General features: G+C 37.5%; 2 protein-coding genes across 5 annotated transcripts in view; one reads left to right on the top strand and one right to left on the bottom strand.

Annotated features, from left to right (window-relative positions):
• The first annotated feature begins 1,329 nt into the window (after positions 1-1,329).
• On the top strand, positions 1,330-5,870 carry LOC132130018 (WD repeat-containing protein 5-like). Its single transcript, XM_059541583.1, has 13 exons — positions 1,330-1,508; positions 1,681-1,789; positions 2,178-2,251; positions 2,344-2,433; positions 2,555-2,644; positions 2,728-2,811; positions 2,911-2,966; positions 3,085-3,131; positions 3,315-3,390; positions 3,510-3,543; positions 3,639-3,713; positions 3,879-3,966; positions 4,216-5,870. Exons 1-13 carry the CDS (start codon positions 1,428-1,430, stop codon positions 4,314-4,316), a joined length of 1,005 nt encoding a protein of 334 aa, XP_059397566.1. The 5' UTR covers positions 1,330-1,427; the 3' UTR covers positions 4,317-5,870.
• A 4,933-nt stretch (positions 5,871-10,803) lies between these two features.
• LOC132130775 (retinoic acid receptor RXR-alpha-A-like) overlaps positions 10,804-20,706 on the bottom strand; it is a 152,041-nt gene continuing 142,138 nt past the window's right edge. For all 4 annotated transcript variants that reach the window (XM_059542580.1, XM_059542582.1, XM_059542581.1 and 1 more), the window contains exons 7-11: positions 15,309-15,438; positions 14,142-14,274; positions 11,938-12,029; positions 11,508-11,613; positions 10,804-11,256 (exon numbers count right to left, since the gene is read on the bottom strand). In XM_059542580.1, the coding sequence (XP_059398563.1) occupies positions 11,109-11,256; positions 11,508-11,613; positions 11,938-12,029; positions 14,142-14,274; positions 15,309-15,438 (609 nt within the window). In that variant the 3' untranslated portion in view covers positions 10,804-11,108. The remainder of the gene's footprint in view (positions 11,257-11,507; positions 11,614-11,937; positions 12,030-14,141; positions 14,275-15,308; positions 15,439-20,706) is intronic.

Genomic DNA, 20,706 nt, shown 5'->3' with positions numbered 1-20,706 from the left:
ACATTTTGTTCTTTAATATTTTGAATTGATTGAACTTTATTTTTAGTTTTCCATTGATTTATTTTTTATGTGTATAGTATTTATACAGTTTTATATTTTAGTTTTGGATCTGATTGCAGTTGTTTTAATACTACAATTGATTGCTTCTGTTGTCCTCATTCGTGAGTCGCTTTGGATAAACGCGTCTGATAAATGAATATAAATATAATATATATTTTGATATACTTTGTTGTTTATATTGTGATATAGCTACATGTTTAGAACAATAATAAAATATATGCTTTCAAGTAATAAAAAGAGCGTCAAAAGACTCTAGCTCATTACTGATAAAATGCCAAATGGTTCACGGGACTGTGGCTCGACGTTTGAAAAAAAAAAAGGCGTCCCTCTTGACCCGCCGTTGAGATCTGCGCGTGCGCAGTTGATGTTACTGCCACATTACCGCCTGAGCCTACGATGGAAAGGCGCTTATCCACCATAGTAATCAGCACGATCACTACCTCACTGCACAATCAAAACGACCTGTCGCGCGATTCATGAACAAATCTGTATCCAAACCTAGCAGTGGACTCATCCCAGTACCCGAGAGCAGCTTTTATTACCCCCTCAGCAGCCACCGGTGTGTGAGTTTACTCGCTGCTTTTGTTGTCTGAATGTATGGAGAGACAGCGAGAGAGGCATGCGTGCAGAGAAAAGAGATCCACCAATCTGTACTATATTTACTGTACTGGGGATGGGACGGATGAACGAAACGATCGCGGTTAACCATGATGTTAGGCACGAAGATTCGTTAATTGCAGGGATAAATGCGTTGCAGGTGATCTACGGTTCCTCTGCGGCCCTGTGTCTCGTTGATAGCCTAGCAGCTAACGTTTACAGTAATGGTGTTTTTACAGATCTTTCTCTGACACAGACACGAGCTCTGTAAACGAGATCTAGATTTTAACTTTGGTGTTTATGCGGATTTTTTTTAGACTTCGGTCAGTTTCATATTGCCGTTAGTGTTGTGCAGATGAAACACTGTTTATTAACTCATTATTTTATGTGTATGCTAGTAGCAAGTTATATGCGTTGGTGGCTACTATTATATATTTCTGTATAATATATATAATTGTGCAAAAATTATTATATATACGAAAATGAGTATATTTGAAAATGCAAATTAAAAATATAAACTTGGGTTGAAATGTATTAGCATTGTGTTTATGTTGGAAAGATGTTGTGACCGTTAACACTGACTGGCATGTGCTCATTAGTTTTACATGTAGCCTGCAGACTTCGTAAACATCTAACTGAATTCCTCCATCCTTTCTGTGTCATCTGAATTAGAAGACTACTATACAAACTCTCATCAGCACTTCTCTTTTGGACAGACAGGTTGACATTGAACTTGCTTCTGTAAACCCGTTCTCTCCAATTTGCTCATCATGGCAACTGAGGAGAAGAAACCAGACACAGAGGCTACTAAAACACAGCCGGCATCAGCTGCCTCCGCCAGCCAGACCAAGGTAAAACATCACTGGGAACACAGTTTGGAATTGTTTTCTGCTTGGTTTTGGATTATTTTATATCATGCAACAGATATACTTACCGCAGAAATGTACCTAATATGATCTGTGAAAATGTCAATTCTTTATTCAATGTGTCATCATCAATGATGTGAGTTCTGCTCTATCTCAGTCAGCACCTGTGAAGCCAAACTATACCTTGAAATTCACATTGGCTGGCCATACAAAAGCAGTCTCTTCTGTCAAGTTCAGTCCAAGTGGGGAGTGGCTTGCAAGCTCATGTAAGTACTTGTACTAGTACAGCACTGATTCTAATATAAAGTAGTTATGTGTTATAGAACAGGGGTTCCCAAAACATCAAATCCCTCTTGGGATTTTAAAGGGGAAAAAATGACATTGTCATTGATTCACCCTCATGTTGTTCCAAACCCATAAGACTTTAGTCTTCAAAACAGAAGGTAAGATTATTTTAATGAAACCTCACAGGAATGAAACGCGACTTAATTGATTTATTTGAGGTTTTTATTAATATTTATATAATTTAATTGAACATTTTACGATTCACTAGTTTTTCATGAACCCCTTTTTGAGTAACTCTGATGTAGATCAATAGCTGTGTGGTGAAAGAAAAGTCATAAAATTTGTTTTGTGTTTTTCCCTTTCATCCAGCTGCTGATAAACTGATCAAAATATGGGGTGCATATGATGGCAAGTTTGAAAAGACGATATCTGGACACAAACTTGTGAGTTTCCCAAAAGATCCATAATTTCAGAGTAGTGCTGCTTATACTTTGTGAGTTGTCTAATGTAACGTGTTTGTTTTTCTCACCTGCAGGGCATCTCAGACGTGGCCTGGTCCTCTGACTCCAACCTCCTGGTCTCAGCTTCCGATGACAAGACACTGAAAATTTGGGATGTGAGCTCTGTAAGTCAACAACACAAGCCAAAGCCTAACTACTGAATATCAGATATATGCATGTGTGTGTATAATAGGACACCACAATTTATAATAATTCTTTTCCTATTCTGTTTTTGTATATCACCAGGGGAAGTGTTTAAAGACACTGAAGGGTCACAGTAACTATGTATTTTGCTGTAACTTCAACCCTCAGTCCAACCTCATCGTATCTGGATCTGTAAGCCCATTCACAATTATTTGTCATTTCACTGTTTTGTTAATTCAGGCAAACATACATGTTAATTATTATCTCCACGGCAGTTTGACGAGAGTGTGAGGATTTGGGATGTTAAAACGGGCAAGTGTCTCAAGACGTTGCCAGCGCACTCGGACCCTGTCTCTGCGGTGAGTGCTTTTATACTGAACCTATGATGATCAGATACTGTGTACAGTGGGTTATATGCTTTAAATGATATTTTCCTTTTTAAAATGGTTTTGTTTTAGGTGCATTTCAACAGAGATGGCTCATTGATTGTGTCCAGCAGTTATGATGGACTTTGGTGAGTCAACTCTGGCTGTGAGAGATTTTTTTTGTTGTTGTTGTTTTTTGAGAATGGATAAATATGTCAGAGATGAATAAATAACAACCATACATGCTTATTTGTGACATTTAAACAGCCGTATCTGGGACACAGCATCAGGCCAGTGCCTTAAAACACTCATCGGTAAGTTGACCAGTCTTTTACACAAAAGCACTTGTTCAGACCAGTTCAGAAGCAAACATCTATAACATTAAGCCAAAAAAAAAAGTAAAAACATAAAATGTATGGCATCTTAAATAAGAATAAAGAGATTAAAAGAATAAACAGGCACTATAATGTGTGTATATATATGCAAATATTCATCAGATGATGACAACCCACCTGTGTCATTTGTGAAGTTCTCCCCCAATGGCAAATACATACTGGCTGCCACTCTGGATAAGTAAGTCACAGACTTCTCATTATTCTGAGCCTTTTATTCTGCTCATTCTTAAAAAATAAAAAAATCATTTATATTTATCCATGCCCTTTGAAAAGACACTTGCATTCCCTTTGTTTTAGCACTTTGAAGCTTTGGGACTACAGCAAAGGAAAGGTAAGTTTGTTTTTTTCTGTTTAGATGGAGCGTTGTTTTAATTGATAACAATAATTCTTAATTTGTGTATAACAATATAATTTTCTCTTGTTTAGTGTTTGAAAACATATACCGGTCATAAAAATGAGAAGTACTGCATATTTGCAAATTTCTCTGTCACTGGTGGAAAGGTATGTTGGAACTACACTGTACTAATCAGCTGCTAAGCACCTCACACTAAACAAACATTGAGCATACTCCTCAATTTTTTTTTTTTTTTTTTTTTTTCACAAAAGTGTTCACTGAAATTTCCACATTTTTGTAGAAAAGGTTTTAAAGATTTGCTTTCTCTTAAGTGGATTGTCTCCGGCTCAGAGGACAACATGGTCTATATTTGGAACCTTCAGACCAAGGAGATCGTACAGAAACTACAGGGGCACACAGGTAGAAGCTGAAAGCTCAAGCCCTACAGTTTAAAGACTTCCTACTGATCCTTCCAGCTAGGCAGTACTACATTTGACAGATTTTTTTCAGTCATCCTTTTTTATTTCCTCATTCATTTATTCTATTTTTATCATAGTTGATTGTTGCCGTTTAATATATATATATATACATGCATACACATACACAACATACATGTGTGTGTGTGTGCACACTTCTAATGTTGTTTGAAAATAATCTCTTTCATTGTAGATGTGGTGATCTCAACCGCATGTCACCCCACAGAAAACATCATTGCATCAGCAGCACTAGAAAACGACAAAACCATCAAACTTTGGAAGAGCGACTGCTAAGCTTCAAACTTATATTACTTTATTATATATTTTTTAATTTTGTACTGTTCATTTTGTGTGTAGGGGGGACTTTTCTGTTATTTTTATTTGAAAGGTCATGCTAGGCCGTTCACACTGACATCAAGGCTCAGCAAGAGGACTGGTGAACATGACCTTGCCCGACATACCCTCTCCTAACACAGCACGCTCTCTCTGCTCACGTGCACTAAAGCAGTAACTTTCTCTCTACTTTGCCGCCAGCTCTCGTTCATCAGTTTAAGCATCCAGCAAAACTTTTCACCAGTCTGTAAATCTAGGCAGCTTCTTTGAACTTCACAGACCTATTAGGACAAAGAGAGTGTATCGTTTTTTTTTTTTGTTTTGTTCTTTTTGTAAGTTTTGTAGAATGACCCCTATCTATCTGTCTATTAGTGGTTTGCACACTTCCTAAAGCCAGCAGAGTGCCTTAGGCACATTTTAAGTGGCCATTTTAACAAATGTTTGGAGTATTGCATTTCTCTGCCTGTATTTGTGGCATTTATATGAGCAATTTCCTTCCCACCATTATTTGGCCGAAAAGAGGTTTCACAAACTTCTCAGTTGTGACCACCTCAAAGACTTCCCTTGTCTTACAAGTGTCAAATCAAACTCCATGTATGAAATGTATTGTCTGGCAGAAGGGTGTTTTGAACATCCACTGTTTTTGTTTATTTCTGTACAGCACAAAAACGCAATTGTTAAATCTGCAATTAAAATGATTCATTGTGTTATAGTTGCTAAGCTAGTTGTCAGACATCGTTTATGGTTTTCAGTGGCTCAATATCGTCTTGGCAGTGCTAACAATAAAACTTTCTCTTTTGTTATGAAAGCTTATAGCTGTTGCAAACAATGTATGCCAAAAGTTCACTTTATTGCTACAGCTGTAGCACCTATGTTCATATCAGTTTTGGTGCTTATGAAAAATAAAACTGTACAATATATTGGGATGGAGCAGAAGTTTGGTCAGAGCTTTCAGAGAAAGTATCGGGTTAAAAGGAAAGGTTTCTAGTAGACTTCAATTACACAAAATTCAAATGTTCATTCTGTGCTTCAAAACTATTTTTACTGCACAATCTGGTAAAACATTCAGTTACTATTATTTGTATGTGGTTTCAATTGCACAACTTATGCAAGGAGGAGTGTTGCTGCAAGGTAAATATGCCATAACCTTATATATCTTGACCAAAAGCAGTCTGGATGTATTTAGAGCCTTGGGATGTTTTCTGTATCTGACAGTTTGTGTACATACTTGCTGCTTCTCTGTTCTTTGATATGTTTACCTCTATTCTGTGGTCTTAACTGTGTCTCGAATAGGTGATAGTACTTTGAGTGTTTTCTTTTTCCTCCTTGATGTGGATGATGGTTTGGCATCAACCCATCCTCAGCCTCTGGACTCTCTCTGTTCTCTTGTTCTTGGCCGGATTTCCAGTGCACTGCAGTGATGATTAAGGGCCGCATGAGGAATTCTCTCTGTATTGCATTTAGTCACTTTGGACATGACCTGTGACTCAATAAAGATTTTTTTTATTACCTGTATCCAGCACAATGCCATCCATGCATTTACACAACCGATAAAGTTTGAAAACCATGCTGTTTAGACACTAGTGTTATTTTCGTTGACAAGCTTTTTTCCCATGACTAAGACGAGACGACAATAAGGTCAATAAACGATAACTAAGACTATATCAACATGCAATTTCGTTGAAGAAATAAGACGAGACTAAAATGTATTCAAAATGATAAAAAAAAAAATTCAAAAACCTCTATTTTCGTAACAAAATGTTACTGCAGACTGCTCTACTAGGTCAGCTCTCATGAATGCATTAATTAATTAATTTACTTAACCGCTGGAATTACTTGGAATGTCACCAGAGAGATTGCATAAGTCTTTGGTATTAATTTATATAATTAAAAGCATATAATAAAACAGTACACTAGATGAGGTAAAATACACCATGTACTGTATGAGTCCACATTTGATTGATTTGTGCCTACTGGTTAAAGTGCAATACCTGAAATGCAAAAGTAAAATTTTCTAATGACAACCATCATTACAGTTATAATTTTGAGCAAAAATAATTTTCATCAGTTTAAAGGATGTTCATTTCCAAATGAAAAGAATTAAGGTTTTTGATGAAAACATTCCAGGATTATTCTAGTGGACTTTAAATGTATATGTATTTTAAACAGAAATGCTCACCTTGCACTGCACTGCTCTGCGTGCAAGTCCTTGACTTCATGTAATACATAATTGCATTAAAAAGGTCATGCTTGAAGTAGGGAGAAGTCATTTTAATTGGAAACTTTAACCCATTATACAGCATGACGAAAATTTGACAAAAACCTAACTAAAATGCTTATACATTTCATTGACTTAAAGGGGTCACTGGATGCCCATTTTCCGAGTTGATTTGGCTCTTTAGTGTCTCACTGAAAAGTCTGTAACATAGTTTGGTTAAAATTTCTCAATGGTTGTGTAAAACAACCATTTTTACCCTGTCAAAAACAGATTTTTTTTTTTTTTTTTTGAGCAAGCAACTTTGTAGTATTTACCTTTAAATGTTAATGAGCTCTGCTGACCCCGCCCCTCTCTTCCTAGCTGCTCTCTGAGGGACTGTTTACTTTAGACACATTTATTTTAACCTTGCTAATTAGCACATTATTAGGAAAGGCGATTTGCAAAGATTCATTAAGAAACCTTATACTCACATCTTCTGGAGGTGAAGCTGGATTACTAATGATTCACGCGAACATAAAAGCATTTATGTAGATCGGGAGCGCATTCTCTTCAGAAACACCCACTGAGTCTTCAGCGGCTCAGATGTCGGGAGTAAATGACGACTGTTCACTATTACATCCAACAACAGAACACTTCAATCACTTAGGAGTCATTCTTGTCTTCATCTGCTCCAGCGGTGAAACAATGGTGGACTGATGATATCTCACTCAGAGTCCAACAGTCCAGTCTGTGCTGAAACGCTACTGTCAATCAAACTATCGAGGGAGGGGCCTGTCTGTGTGACGCCACACAAACCGGGTGAGATCAGCTTGATTTTTGAGAAAGTTGAAATGAGAAAAATAAAAACACTGCCAACACACATTTCAGTTCAAACCACTTGTAAAAGTGCACATAGAATCCGATGGCCCCTTTAAACTTGACTAAACAAAAATAGTTGGCTAACTATAACTGAAATGTACATTTGAATAAGACCAAGACTAAATAAAAAATGGCTGCCAAAATGAATACTGCTGTAGTTAATTAATAATAGTATCATTAGGCGTAACAAGTTTTCATTGACTAAAACCAGACTAAAATGTTGAGACTTTTAGTTGACTAAAACTAAATAGGATAAAGTTGACTAAATACGATAAAAACTAACAAGGATATTTAACACGGGACTAAGACTAAATTTGAAAATAGCGGACAACACTGGTTTGAAATGTTCATTATTTCACACAAAATATGTTATTGAGATGCTTAGAAACGGGATTATATTTTCTCAATCATTCTGCAAGCTGATTATTAATTTATTAGATACTGTAAGATCATGGACAAATTAATTACACGCTTCCTTACAAACTGACAATCCCAGAGCAATCTAAACAGAAAGCAAGGTGGAGAGGAATCAGGCTGGACCCAATCCACAGCAGTGGTCAGAAGAGGGAACAGTGGGTGAGGAGCGGGATGAATGACAAACAAACAGGCATCTTGATATGATTTTTAATCAGATTATTTTCTCATCCAATAGATTGAGGAGACACTGCCTCCCTTGCCTACTCGGACAGAACATGCTTGGGGGGTTAGTATCATATTGTATTTGTACTAGATAAAATAACCCAATGTAGTTACAACTCTGGTTGGCTTAACTTGAGAGTTGGAAAATTCTGATAAACCCATAACAAAATAAAATACATACTTCATACATTTTTTTGTTCCCCATGAGGCAAGAACTTCCTTACTATAATGGAGTTCATAGTAAATGTTTGTTAGGACCAACTAGTTTAATGAAGACATAACACGTATCATATTTGTCATTAGACATTTAATTTGATTGAAACACAAAACATCAAAGAACAACTCACAAAGTAGAACAGATGACTTCATCCATTTCATTAAAAATGAGACAAAATATGAGGACAGTCCTTCTCTTTGAGATGGCGAAAGAAGGAAATCAAAAGGCAAAGTGTATGTGAAAAGGGTGAAGGTGTCAGATTTGACGTCATCCCTCATACAATCCACTTTCAAATGCTCAGATTTGAAATTTTTCCCACTTCAAATCAACTTTTACACAATGTACACAACAGCCCACAGAAAGAGGAAGGAAGGGAGGTTATATAAGCAAGGGATACAATTACATTTGTACAAAAATAGATTTTTTTTCCTATGATTTTCTCAACATTTTTAAAAGGTCCTGTCTCTATGACGACTGAAGCGGTGATTGTGTCAGGGTCAAAGTTTATCCTCACTAGTTGAAATGATGAACAAAAGTGGCTATGCAACCGGTTCCTTCAGATTTTTTTTTCACTAACAAGACATTTGTTCAAGGTTTTGTGAACATAAAATGATTCATAAGTCAAGGAGCTGGTGTACAATTTCTTAGGGCTCTGAACTGCTGGTAAAAATTGTCCTTTTGTGTGTGTGTGTGTAATTCAAGGCTGAACACAAAAGCTTCAGCAATTAAAAACATTTCTAGTATCTGAGAACAGTGCAATTAGCCCTGGCTTTAATCAATAAGGAAAACCGCTTGGCTCCATTACTAACATTGTTCGAAAACATTTAAAGAATGAATTCATATACTTTCATATTTAGAAATATACACACATTTACATATAGACAAAATATAGCTTTATGTTATAAAGCATTTGCGTATGTATTAATTCTATCTAGGTTATCATTTCTCCATCACTCCACTTCCAACAGGAGAACGTTTTTGATCTCAAACCTGAATATGGCTTCAAGATGCCAGTGATCCAAAATACTCATCCATTAAAAAGTCTAGTGAAGCCAATAAAATTAATTTGCCACGCAAAGGAAATGAGGGAAAGAGGACGAAAACTGATTTTCAGAAATGTAATAGAGAAGCATCCTAACAAACAGTATTAAGTTGGTTGGCCTTCATTCTGGATAAACCATCTCGAGTGATCTAATTCATGCTATTGCTGAAGACCCTTGTGAGACTGCACTCAAACAAAAACAAACATTGATAATATCACCTAAAAGTGCTACTTTTTTATCCGATTAAATACTTCTACAAAATTCAAGTAATGTTGCAGTGCTGCATATCCACCACTAGGTGGAAGTCTCAGCTCTCCCATTGCCTCAGTATTATTCCCCAGCAGTACTGCTCCACTCGTCCCTATGCGAAACCCTTAATATCTCTGCTGGAGACCCGAATCTTGGTCCTGGCAGTTTAACCTTGTTCACATGTGGTCTTTCATTGCCAGAGTCTGAAAATCAGCCTCACTACGGACAGTCTTTGGGAGAAAAAAAAAGCTAAATGCATAGTTTAGCAGCAGCAGCAGCATACAGAATAATAAAAAAAAATGCTGAAAATGGCAAATTACAGACCCAGAAAACATGATACCTCATAAAAAAAAGGCAGCCCCAAAAACACAACAATGGGACTTGAAACACGAGGTTAAGTGCTTAGAAACATCCTAATGATAACACAGATTTGCAAGACCTGAATGCATGAGATGGCCCGAGCGAAAGGCTGACGCAGGAGTGAATGGGGGACACAAAGAAATCAATATACCATAGTAAAAGTAACTGAAAGAGAGGTAACGGCAAACATTTTGAAAAATCATCCAAAAAATACAGGCTACCAATACTGAATTGGTTGTAATAAACTGTACAAAGGTCAAGCTCGTTCGGAAAACCACTTGAGGTGAATTGGTATACAGATGAGACACAGTGGGACTTAAGCGCCCTTGGTTTACGTCACTCACGTTTCAGCATCAAGGGCCCTGTGAGAACAGGCAGATTGGATTTCTAAAAGCTTGTGTTTCGTGTGCATAATGGAAAAACTGTGAATGATCGTAGTCCAAAACTCCTACCCACAACTGATGATGCTCGGGGTGAACTGAGAGAACCAACGCAGTCTGTGATTCCTCACTTGGTTTCTTTGTTCAGCACACTCACTTTTTAAATGACAGTAATTCCAAGAACATTCTGTCAGGAACAGCCCCCTTGAGGGAAAAACGGCATTTTGAGCAGGATTGTAATCGCAAAAACTCCCATCAGGGGCTAAAAACACAATGTGTGTTAGAAACCCCGATTATTACCCGCATTACCATTATTATTATCTCCCATAAGTCTTCATGTGCCCAGACACGCCAGCACAGGATGGCCCTATCCAATCCTGAATGAATCCTGGATCTCTCCCATCTTAAATCCCAACGTACAAGAGCTTGTGTAAGACATTGCTACAATTACTGCACCTCGATCAAATCAATCTTTTTTTTCCCCCATATGCACCAGCTGAAAAATAGTTTTATACACCCCTGTCCACTGTTGTCTGCGGGCTTGAAGTCCATTATCATCTTTTTTCTTATGTGTTATATATATATATATATATATATATATATTTATATCTTTATACAAAGTATAAAACAGCCCCATGGACGCCATGACGGTGTATTGGAAATGCTGAGTTGAGCGGCAGTTCTGAAAGTTCCTTTGCTCTGGCAAATGGTGTCACGTGTTCAGTTTCTAAAGGGCCTTTGGGATGGCAGACCCTTGTGTCCTCCTAGCGACAGGAGGGCGTTATGTCATTATGTCATTTGGTGGGGCGCCTCTAGCATCTCCATGAGGAAGGTATCGATGGGCGTGTCTCCTATGAGCTTGAAGAAGAACAGATGCTCCAAACATTTCAGTCCAATAGAACGAAGGGCAGGGAGCCGCAGCAACAGCTTAGCAAACCTGCTCACAAAAAAACACGTCAAATGGTGAAAAAACAAGACAGATTTACAATAAAATGGAGTTGGGCTCTTTTATATGTACTTGATACAACCTGACAACCTTTGAAGTCAGACAAGACCTGAGAAGCTATGAAATGCTCATATCTCAAATATCATTTTAATCTTACTAATATATATACATATATATGTGTGTGCATGAGATGCCATCCAGGTACTGCAATGGTGCACAAGGCCAGAAAGTGGTTCTTGTACCTTCCAGGTTGTTCAGGGTACTTCTGTTTGCAGTAGGCTTCCAGAGAGGCATAGACCTTCTCTCTCAGCGCTTCCACTTCACCTGGGTTTGACAGGCCTTTGGAGTCTGAAAAAGCAGAAGATGCGTAACAAAGTTAAGTTTTAGAGTAGGAAATGTACTATCGTGCTTCAGCACATCCTCAGAGTGTACGGCGATCCGGAGTGTATGTTTACTTTGGGGTTCACTGGCCAGTGTTAAGAAATTCAAAAACTTTAAACAGATATAGTAGACACTGACAGGAAATTATTGGACATTGAGAAAGGGGATGGGATCAGGAAACATCACAGGCAATTTGAATGTGCTTACAATCAAGCTATAAGTCTTTAGATTTTTTTCATCAGAAGCACATTTTTGACTGGTAGCGTCACAAGGGGGAATATAGAGTAGTACCTGGGTTGAAGAGGACGATGGCGCGAAGGCACCCTAGCTCTGTTTTATCCATCTGCATGTCTCTCATCTTTGACACCAATTCCGTCAGCACCCTAAATATACAGTAGGAGAAAACACACAGGTTACGACTGAAAACAGGTCAAATAATGCCAGTTATGAAGCTGTGATATGTCATGATCAGTACATGTGACCATGGGGTCTATTTCCCGCCCCAAATGAGAATGCATCATAAAACGAGATACTGTCAACTCTGTAAGATCTGTAAAGTCTAAGCATATTTTTAGTTAACCCAGAAATCTTTTCTCTCTTGTTTTCTTGTTTTCTTTTCTGAATCTGTTGTCTTTAACATCATTTCATATTATGCAATTTGTTTATTATTACAATGACTTATTTTGTGAGGTAAGCTATGGGAAAGGATGAAACTAAAACTTCATTTGTAAAAACCTTGATGTTCATTTTCAAATGTTGCTTAAAATTGCTTCAATAGATCTTTATAAATGCAGGACACTGCTAACACGATCAGCTGTCGGGAAATGCAGATATTACTACATTACTGCTTTGACTGGCAGTGACTTTCATATATCTATAATGCCTCAATAAAATGTCTAGATTAGGCATCGCTTCCTCTGATCCAGAGGGTGACGTCTCCTCTGACAGTCTTGGCCTTTGTGTGACCGAGTGACAGCACACAAACTGGTGCGAGGCAACCCGCTTTCCCACTCTTAACACACTCTAATTGAATTGGCCTCCTGGAACAATAAATGGAGGGGTGGGGTACTTTAGCCCAGTGTTTAAGTCGACCATCCACTTCATTTGTGCCATGGCTGTCACTTGCAGGGGAACTGATAAAGAAACATTATCAGGGCTGCGCATCTTAATGCGAGCGGCATTAACACAGATGTATTCTTCCAGAGTCGTCGGGAGTATTCTAATAGCTAAAGCAGCCTCTGGGCGCTGAGAGCAGAGTACAGTCTTTAAGCACAGCGCTTAACAGACTCAGGTGACACGGCTGCTGGGGATGATGATGTCCAATTACTGGTTATACAGCTTTTTTTTATGTTACAGTCATGACTTTCTTAATATGTATCTCTGTCTTGTTTTTCCAATAACAATATCCTTTAAATAAAGTGTGCAAGAGATGTTTTCAGTAAATACGCTGAGTATAACATTTTAAGCATAAATAGATTAGATTCATGGTTATAGATTTAAAAAAAAGTCTTTTAATTTTAATTTGTACAAATATATACACTTAATATTTAATGGTTAATTACAATCGCTATTATTATATATATTTATTTCTATCTAAACCTTCTTTAGAGGGGTCACTGAACAATGCATTTCACTGTCAACAAATGGTGCTGCTGCGGTGTTGGTGTATATTTCACAACTAAACTTTGTACCACTACAGCTCTCTTCAAACCTTAATTAAGTTGAAATCTGAAAAAAAAGCTTTATAATAAAAATAAAAATAGCTTTATTGTACAGCATTGTTCAGGTTTTTGTGGGGACAGATACAAAGCAGAGCCCTTGGTGTCACTGGGTGTCTCCTCCATATTTTTTATTTCCTAAATGACACACAAAATGATTTCCTTTAACATTTTCTTTCCGAGCACTGGACCATTTGTGCATGACCTCTGTTACCAGCGAAGCTGCATATTTAATGAATATCAATGTAAATCGATAGGAAGCTTGCTCCTCCCTGCCCTTCTGTCTCAGCGTTCCTCTGACAGAAATGTCAAGGTTCCTCTTCTGCCCTTGTCATGAACATTACTAGTGTGATCATCTCCGAGTCATCGTGTTTGAATATGTTCCATATAGACAAAGCCTCATACATTACCAAAAGCAAAATATATAATTTTTTCCATTTAGTTTCATGTATTATATCTTTTTCTTAATACTATATATATATATATTCACACACACACACACACACACACACACACACACACACACACACACACACACACACACACACACACACACACACACACATATATGCATATAATTTATACATTTTTAAATAAAATATATAAAAATATGTAATTATGTACAATGAAAAATATGTACAAAGTAATGCGCAATTTATATAATGTTTTGATAGGAACCCTTTTTGATAAGATTTTGGTTTTGATTAGGTTAGGTAAATTAAAACAATGGTGATCCACAAAGTTTTAGTCGACCAATATTATAAGCATCATCCTAACCTGTCAAATATGGCTCCTACTCCGGCGCTGTGGGCACTGTTGCGGTGCACATGCAATCCTGTGGCCAAAAGTATCCCATCTTTCACTGATATCGAACGGTGTGAAAATGACGCAATGAGGAGCTCATTCCATCCTGAGAGAGACAGACAGATCATGATAAAACATTCCACACAGTAAGAGTGAATTAAGCAAGTATCTGAGAGACAGGGCTCCTTTAACTAGCCTGCCTAGCAACTACCCCAACTCCCCTCATTTCCCCAGAGTTGAGCTCGGGAAAAGCCAAGATGCTTTCATCTGTGAGACAGCAGAGCTTTATTTAGGGGTTATTTTTAGCAAACCTGAGAGCTCAGAGAGAGATCGAGAGAAGACCCTCTCAAGATGCTCTTCAGAGAAGATCAGCATGACTCGCTAATACAGTGGGCCATAAAGGTAATCTAAAGCAAAGCAGTTTATTTGTAGAATGGTGGTCTACAGAGCATCTATTTGTCTTACTCATACTTTGTCAACTTCTTAGAAACTAATCTGATGCTGTACACAAAACTATTGTAACCCATGGAGACTTTATTTCTCCCTTTTTAATATTTTACATTCATTTTTATGTAAAAAAAAAAAAAACACTATTCTGCAAGCTTACGCCACAACAACCACGTCACCTTTCCCCACCATTTTCATATTAACCCAATCAGATAGCATTTTGGGGGGTCATAGGTATATATAGAACCTAGGGACTGGTCTCTGTGGGCAGCACACCAGCGTTAAGATACAACAGAAGAAACTGTATCATTTATTAACAAATAAACTGCTAGGTCCTAATGCCCATACATTTTCCAAAAATAAGCATAAAAAAAAGGATGTTGAAAGTTAAAGAATGAAGTTAATTCTGAAGAAAAAAAAAATTTCATTTACAGATCCCTTTTTTATATTGTATCTAATGGAATGACACAATGACATTTTCATAAAAAATTTACCCATTTTTGATCATGAATTTCAAATACACCTTTGGAACCTGTCTTTTAAGCAGCCTAGATAGGCACCACAATAGGTTTTGAAACAGCCTTAGAAGCAGCTTAACTTCAACACTCCTCTAAATGAAATATTTGACATAATGAACCAATCCTTTTTCTGTCTTTTAAGTGTGCATCTGTCCGTTTGTCCTCTTCAACTCACCTGCTCGTAGAAGAATGACCTGGTCGTCCAGCGGGAGCTCTGAAAAATGCGGGATCCTCTTGGCCCATTCCACTAGAGTGAAAAGCTGCTTGTCTGCGGCCTGACAGATGTTTGTGACTGGATCATTGGGCTGGTGGAGGAAACAAGAACACAGCTGTCATATGCTGGTCTGTCTAAACATCAAAAAAACTAATTCAATGCAAATGCTTCTTAGCTTCATTATTTCTCTTTCAGGTTAACTACTTTCATGGTGAGGCAAGGTTACTTAAAGTTACTTAAACTGTTGAGATGTTTACAGCTAGCTATGCAAATAATAACCCATCTGATTACTGGCACAGACCATTGAGGATAGTTTTATCACTGAGGTTTGCCACCGCTCTTCTTGGCCCCACACATGGGAACTAAACCTCTCGGAGCAGAAGTGAACAGGAAGGCAAAACTAACAGTGCTTTTTCCTCAGACTGCACAGGAAATACCTGCCGAGAGCTGGTGCTGAAAAATGACTCCCTTTCTAAATGGGCCTTTCCTGGAGAAAGCTCCCTGGAACTAAATTTACTTTAAAACATTTGCTCATTCCCAAACATTTACGGAATACTGCTAAACATTTAAAGGACCCAGGGAAGGACATTTAATTAACTGTCAAACTGTGATCAAAATGCATTCATTGTTCTTGAAAATGCTTTTGTGAGGGACGCCTTTAATGCCTCCTGCAGATTTGAGTCTATTAGCACGTCTCGATGCGGAACGCTCTGGCTCTATCAAAGAGAGAGGACAAATGAGAGACACAAAAAATGGCTTTGACGATTCCAGCTTCACATTGCATGAAGCCAAGGGAGGGATAGATATGCTGCTTTGTTTTATAAGATGAAAGAGTGAGTCAGTGGAGTGCGGCTGAGAGTGAACGAGTGCAGGAGAGAGGAAAACAGCAGGAGAGGGTTTTCTGAAAGGACTGGAACAAATAAGACATTAAGTGTTGTTTTTCAACTCAAGTGTCAAAAGGGAAGGCATTAGAAAACATCAACAGGACATTGCAATGGGCAAAAGGACAAATAGTTTTTAAAAAAACAAACAGAGGGGGATAAAAACCATTTTTATCACAATTATTAGTGGGAAGGGGTGTGCATTCCTGGAAAATCCTGACCTCACTTTTGGCAGCCTTCTAGCTTCACTCGGTTGCAGTGCAGGATGTTTATTAATAGGTTCAACAGAGTGACACCGCAAATTATGAGTCAAGAGCTTCTGAAAGGGCAAATATATCAGCTGCTGTCACTGAAACAGCCTCATCTAACAGTCCATAAAAAATACAGAAAAAAAAATACAGCAGTCAGCATATGAAGTGGATCAAAACCTTTCATAAAAGTTGTACCGTTCTTGTCTTTGATTAACTTTTTTGAATCCACTTCAAATGTTGACTACTGTGTGTGTGTGTGTGTATATATATATATATATATATATATATATATATATATATATATATATATATATATATATATATATGGTGATATGGTATTTAAAATAAAGACGAAATGTTTTTAAGGATTTCAAAAGTTCTAGATATTAGAAAATTCACTGTTCACATTTCCAGGTTTCACAATTTCGCACAAAAAAAGTGAAGGAAAAAAAGTTACATATTGCTACTCTCTAAGGGACCAATATGCACCTTTTAGGGGTAATGTACAAATTCGTCCCTTTAAGGGTTCTACCCACTTCACACTCTGTTGTACCTACAAAGGGTAAAAAAAATTAAAAATAAAGAAAGAAAATGAAATAAACTAACCTTGGACAGCAAATACAAAAATGCTTTTAGAAATGTGAAGCTAGATATGAGAAAAGCTCTGAAATCATTAGATTTGCAGATGCCTCTTTTCATATAGTGTACTGTATGTGATGTAATGATATTCAGACATTTGTTTAACTTAAGCATCTGAATACTTGGTGGAACCACTTTGTGGCCATTATTATAGGCAAGAAACATCTCCACAGCTGAACTTTGGGAAATGACTGATGACACATAACCAGTGGGGTCTTACGTGATTTTGCTTCAGAACGTGGGAACTCCCAGGAGAATCTTGGTAAAGTGTTGAATGTTTCCCCTCTATGGTATTTAAGCAACTGTTTTAAACTTGCACTGACAACAGCATCAGATCAAAGGCATTAGTTGGAGATGGCAAACTGTTAGCCAGACGCAAAAACATCTCTCAGAAAACAGACGCAACTTATGAATATTTCTGTGGCTCATCACGGACATGCACACGTCTCCTCAGTGCAACAGTTTCTGCCATGTTCTTGAACAAATACATAAACAAACATTTAATTAATTCACAAAGCAACAAAATAAAGGAAAGTGAAATGGCTCAAAACAATACAACTCCCAGAGTTCTCGTTAAACAGGGTAAAGCTCATGAATGATGAATAGCTATCTTGGCTTTGTTTACACTGACCTTGTTTCTTCTATAAAACAAACAAAAATCACCCAAAAATGGAGGCGGCTAAACACCTGACTTAATAAATTGTAAAGAAGAAGAAGAAGAAAATTTAAATATAGCACAATTAACTTGGATGTTATAAGTTGCACTCAAAGGTCCCCTGAAGTGCCTTGATACAAGCAGAGTTATTCTATGTGGTGACGTAATTTCAACTGAAACAAGAAGAGAGGGCCAATAGCGTTTTTATTACGTCTGCTCAGGCCAGAGACATTCAACTCTTAAAGCCGCATTTGACAGCCACAGTCTAATAGATTACCCCCTAGATTCAATATGAAACTCTTAGTAAAACAAAATAGTGGTCATAATCATGCAGAGGCGGTGTAGTTGCAAAGTTTTTAAATACATTTCTATGTCTATTTAGCTTTGATTTGAAATTTGGGGGGAAGCTGTGGCCTAATGGTTAGAGAGCCGGACTAGTTACCAGAAGATTGCTGGGTCGAGTCTCGGTGCTGGCAGGAGTTGTAGGTGGGAGGGAGTTAATGAACAACGCTCTCTTCCACCCTCAATACCCATGGCTGAAGTGTCCTTGAGCAAGGCACTGAACCCCCAGTTGCTCCCAAGAGAATACGCAGCACGGTGATATGGAGTGACACAGAGGAGACCGTTGACAAAGGAATTGTTGAATAAAATTTTTATTTTTGTTTTTTTTGCTTACAAAAAATGTTCCAGACGCTTCATATAACCCAGATTGCACGTCTGATTGCAGATGGAGTATTCTGACGATGACTTTTCATACCTTTTATGGACCCTGACACTGTTATTTACTTGGCAATCTATGGGACAGTCTCAAGCCTCAAGGTTTTCATCCAAAATATCGTAAATTGTGTTCCGAAGACGAACAGAGCTTTTATGGGTTTGGAACGACATGGGAATAAGTGATTAATGACAAAACTTTCATTTTAGGAGTATGGAGTATCCCTTTAAGACTAATTTTGATTTCATGATGACTTTAACATCATCATAAACACAGCTGAATAAAACAAAAACTGTGTCCGTGGTTTTATTTCAGGCTGCATAGCAAACATTTTTATTATTTTAAAGGGTGTTGATTCTTTCCCATACTCATTGTTCATAAATATATGAACAATGATTATTTTAATGGCTTTTTTATGCCTTATTAATAGGTTAATGGGGGTTACACATTCATCATATCCATTTCCAAAGTTGAAGACACTTGATCTAAATTAAAATGTATCCAAGTAGCAGAAAATAAGTGGTTGATGAAGGAGGTAAAACCCACCATGAATGAATTCTTTAGTGTGAATAAAGTCAGCCATATGATTTGCTTGTGAGAATCAGCAGAGTGGGGCAAACGTAGCCCTGGGGCACGAGTGATTATGTTTTTCAGATTCAAGGAGAAGCTTTGATATCATTCTCTTCATGACCATCACAAAACAACGGCTGTTTTTGTTCCCGCTGAATGGAAAGCATTCAGCTTGCATTATTCACAGCAGATCCTGGTCCAGGGCTCTCGCCGAAATGCCGCACTTGCATATTGCACTATGAAATTTTTATCACTTGAGGAGTAGAGATGAGAGACGTTTAAATTTTTCATTGCTTAAACTATATTATTGTTGCGTGACAACAGAGAGGGAAAAAGCAGTCTGGATTTACAGCTGTGCGAGACGTCTGCAAGCTCACGTGACATCCCTGTCGCAGAAACACTTCCTGTGTGTCAGACACATTAAAACAGTAAAACATAGGGAGTTTCCATTTACTAAATGGCCACAACGAGTGTGTTTATATGTACAACAAAACTCTGTAATAAGTCTCAAAAATGCAAGAAAAAAAAGGAAATGTAAAATTCTCATGAAATAGTCTTGTTTTAATCAATAACCATACTTGTTATTGGCCTATATTACATATCTTTAAATGTATTTTTTTATCTACATGAATAAATATTAAAGAAGTATTTTACAAATATTTTTTTTTTATTAAATATATAAAATAATGCAATCATTGAATACCTGATAAACACTTTTACAAAATGTGTTTCTATGACCTGCTGTCAGTTTATTAAGCGGAATCAGTGCATGTAAGCAAACTCAATGTTATCTGAATTAAATTTGAAAATGAAAAAAGGAAGCAAAAAGAGAGAAGTAAAAAACAAGCAAACGAGAACATATTCTCCTCATTTAAAGGCTGCCTTTCTCTGCCTAACTGGAGGCACGTTACTAACGCCTGTTTAACTTCTGTTCTAGGTCACCATGAGATAAACACACTTCATTAAGCTTGGCCAAACCCCAACCATTAAGCAGCAGTGGTGGTCCATTCATGAGCCGCCCTCCCGGACCGAGGCCCTCTGATTAATTAGCACACGGAGCAATGGCTTCCAAAAGAGCACAGACAGAAGAAGAGCTCCAGGGACAGCGGGAGGGAGCTGGCTGAGCGGGGGAGACGATACCTCTGATACGCCGGCCAAGAAAGAGCAACAGAGGAAACACATTCCAGTAACGTGTCTCTCTGCTGTCCAACTCTAGACTGCATCATTATTTTCTTTAACATCTTTTATTTAACCATCATCTACAGCCAGCAGGATGAGTTTCACAGTAATGTTTAAACTATGAAAATAACTGTCAGTGCACAAGTTGAGAATTTTGCTGTGTTTAAGACACATCGTCACTGTATCCGCCTGGGAGCTATAGCGAATGACACTAATTACACTTAATATGGTGATATTTTAGACAGCTATTGACTTTAATATGAAAATAATGAGTTGTTTATCAGTATGGGAGACATTTTTAAAATATCAGTTATGTTTAAGACACAACGTCACCATTTCTGCCTGTGAGCTCCAGCGAAGGTTAAAACCAGTGATACTTGTATGTGACATTTATCTTTTGACAAGCACAAATTTGTGTATTTTAAATTGAACAAAGAGGCTTGATCTAGTTCCTCCTCCTTGAATTTAA

This window comes from Carassius carassius, chromosome 47 (assembly GCF_963082965.1).
Source record: "Carassius carassius chromosome 47, fCarCar2.1, whole genome shotgun sequence".
NCBI lineage: Eukaryota > Metazoa > Chordata > Actinopteri > Cypriniformes > Cyprinidae > Carassius > Carassius carassius.
Note: the sequence above shows the minus strand (reverse complement) of the source record. Positions and strands in the feature narration are given on the sequence as shown.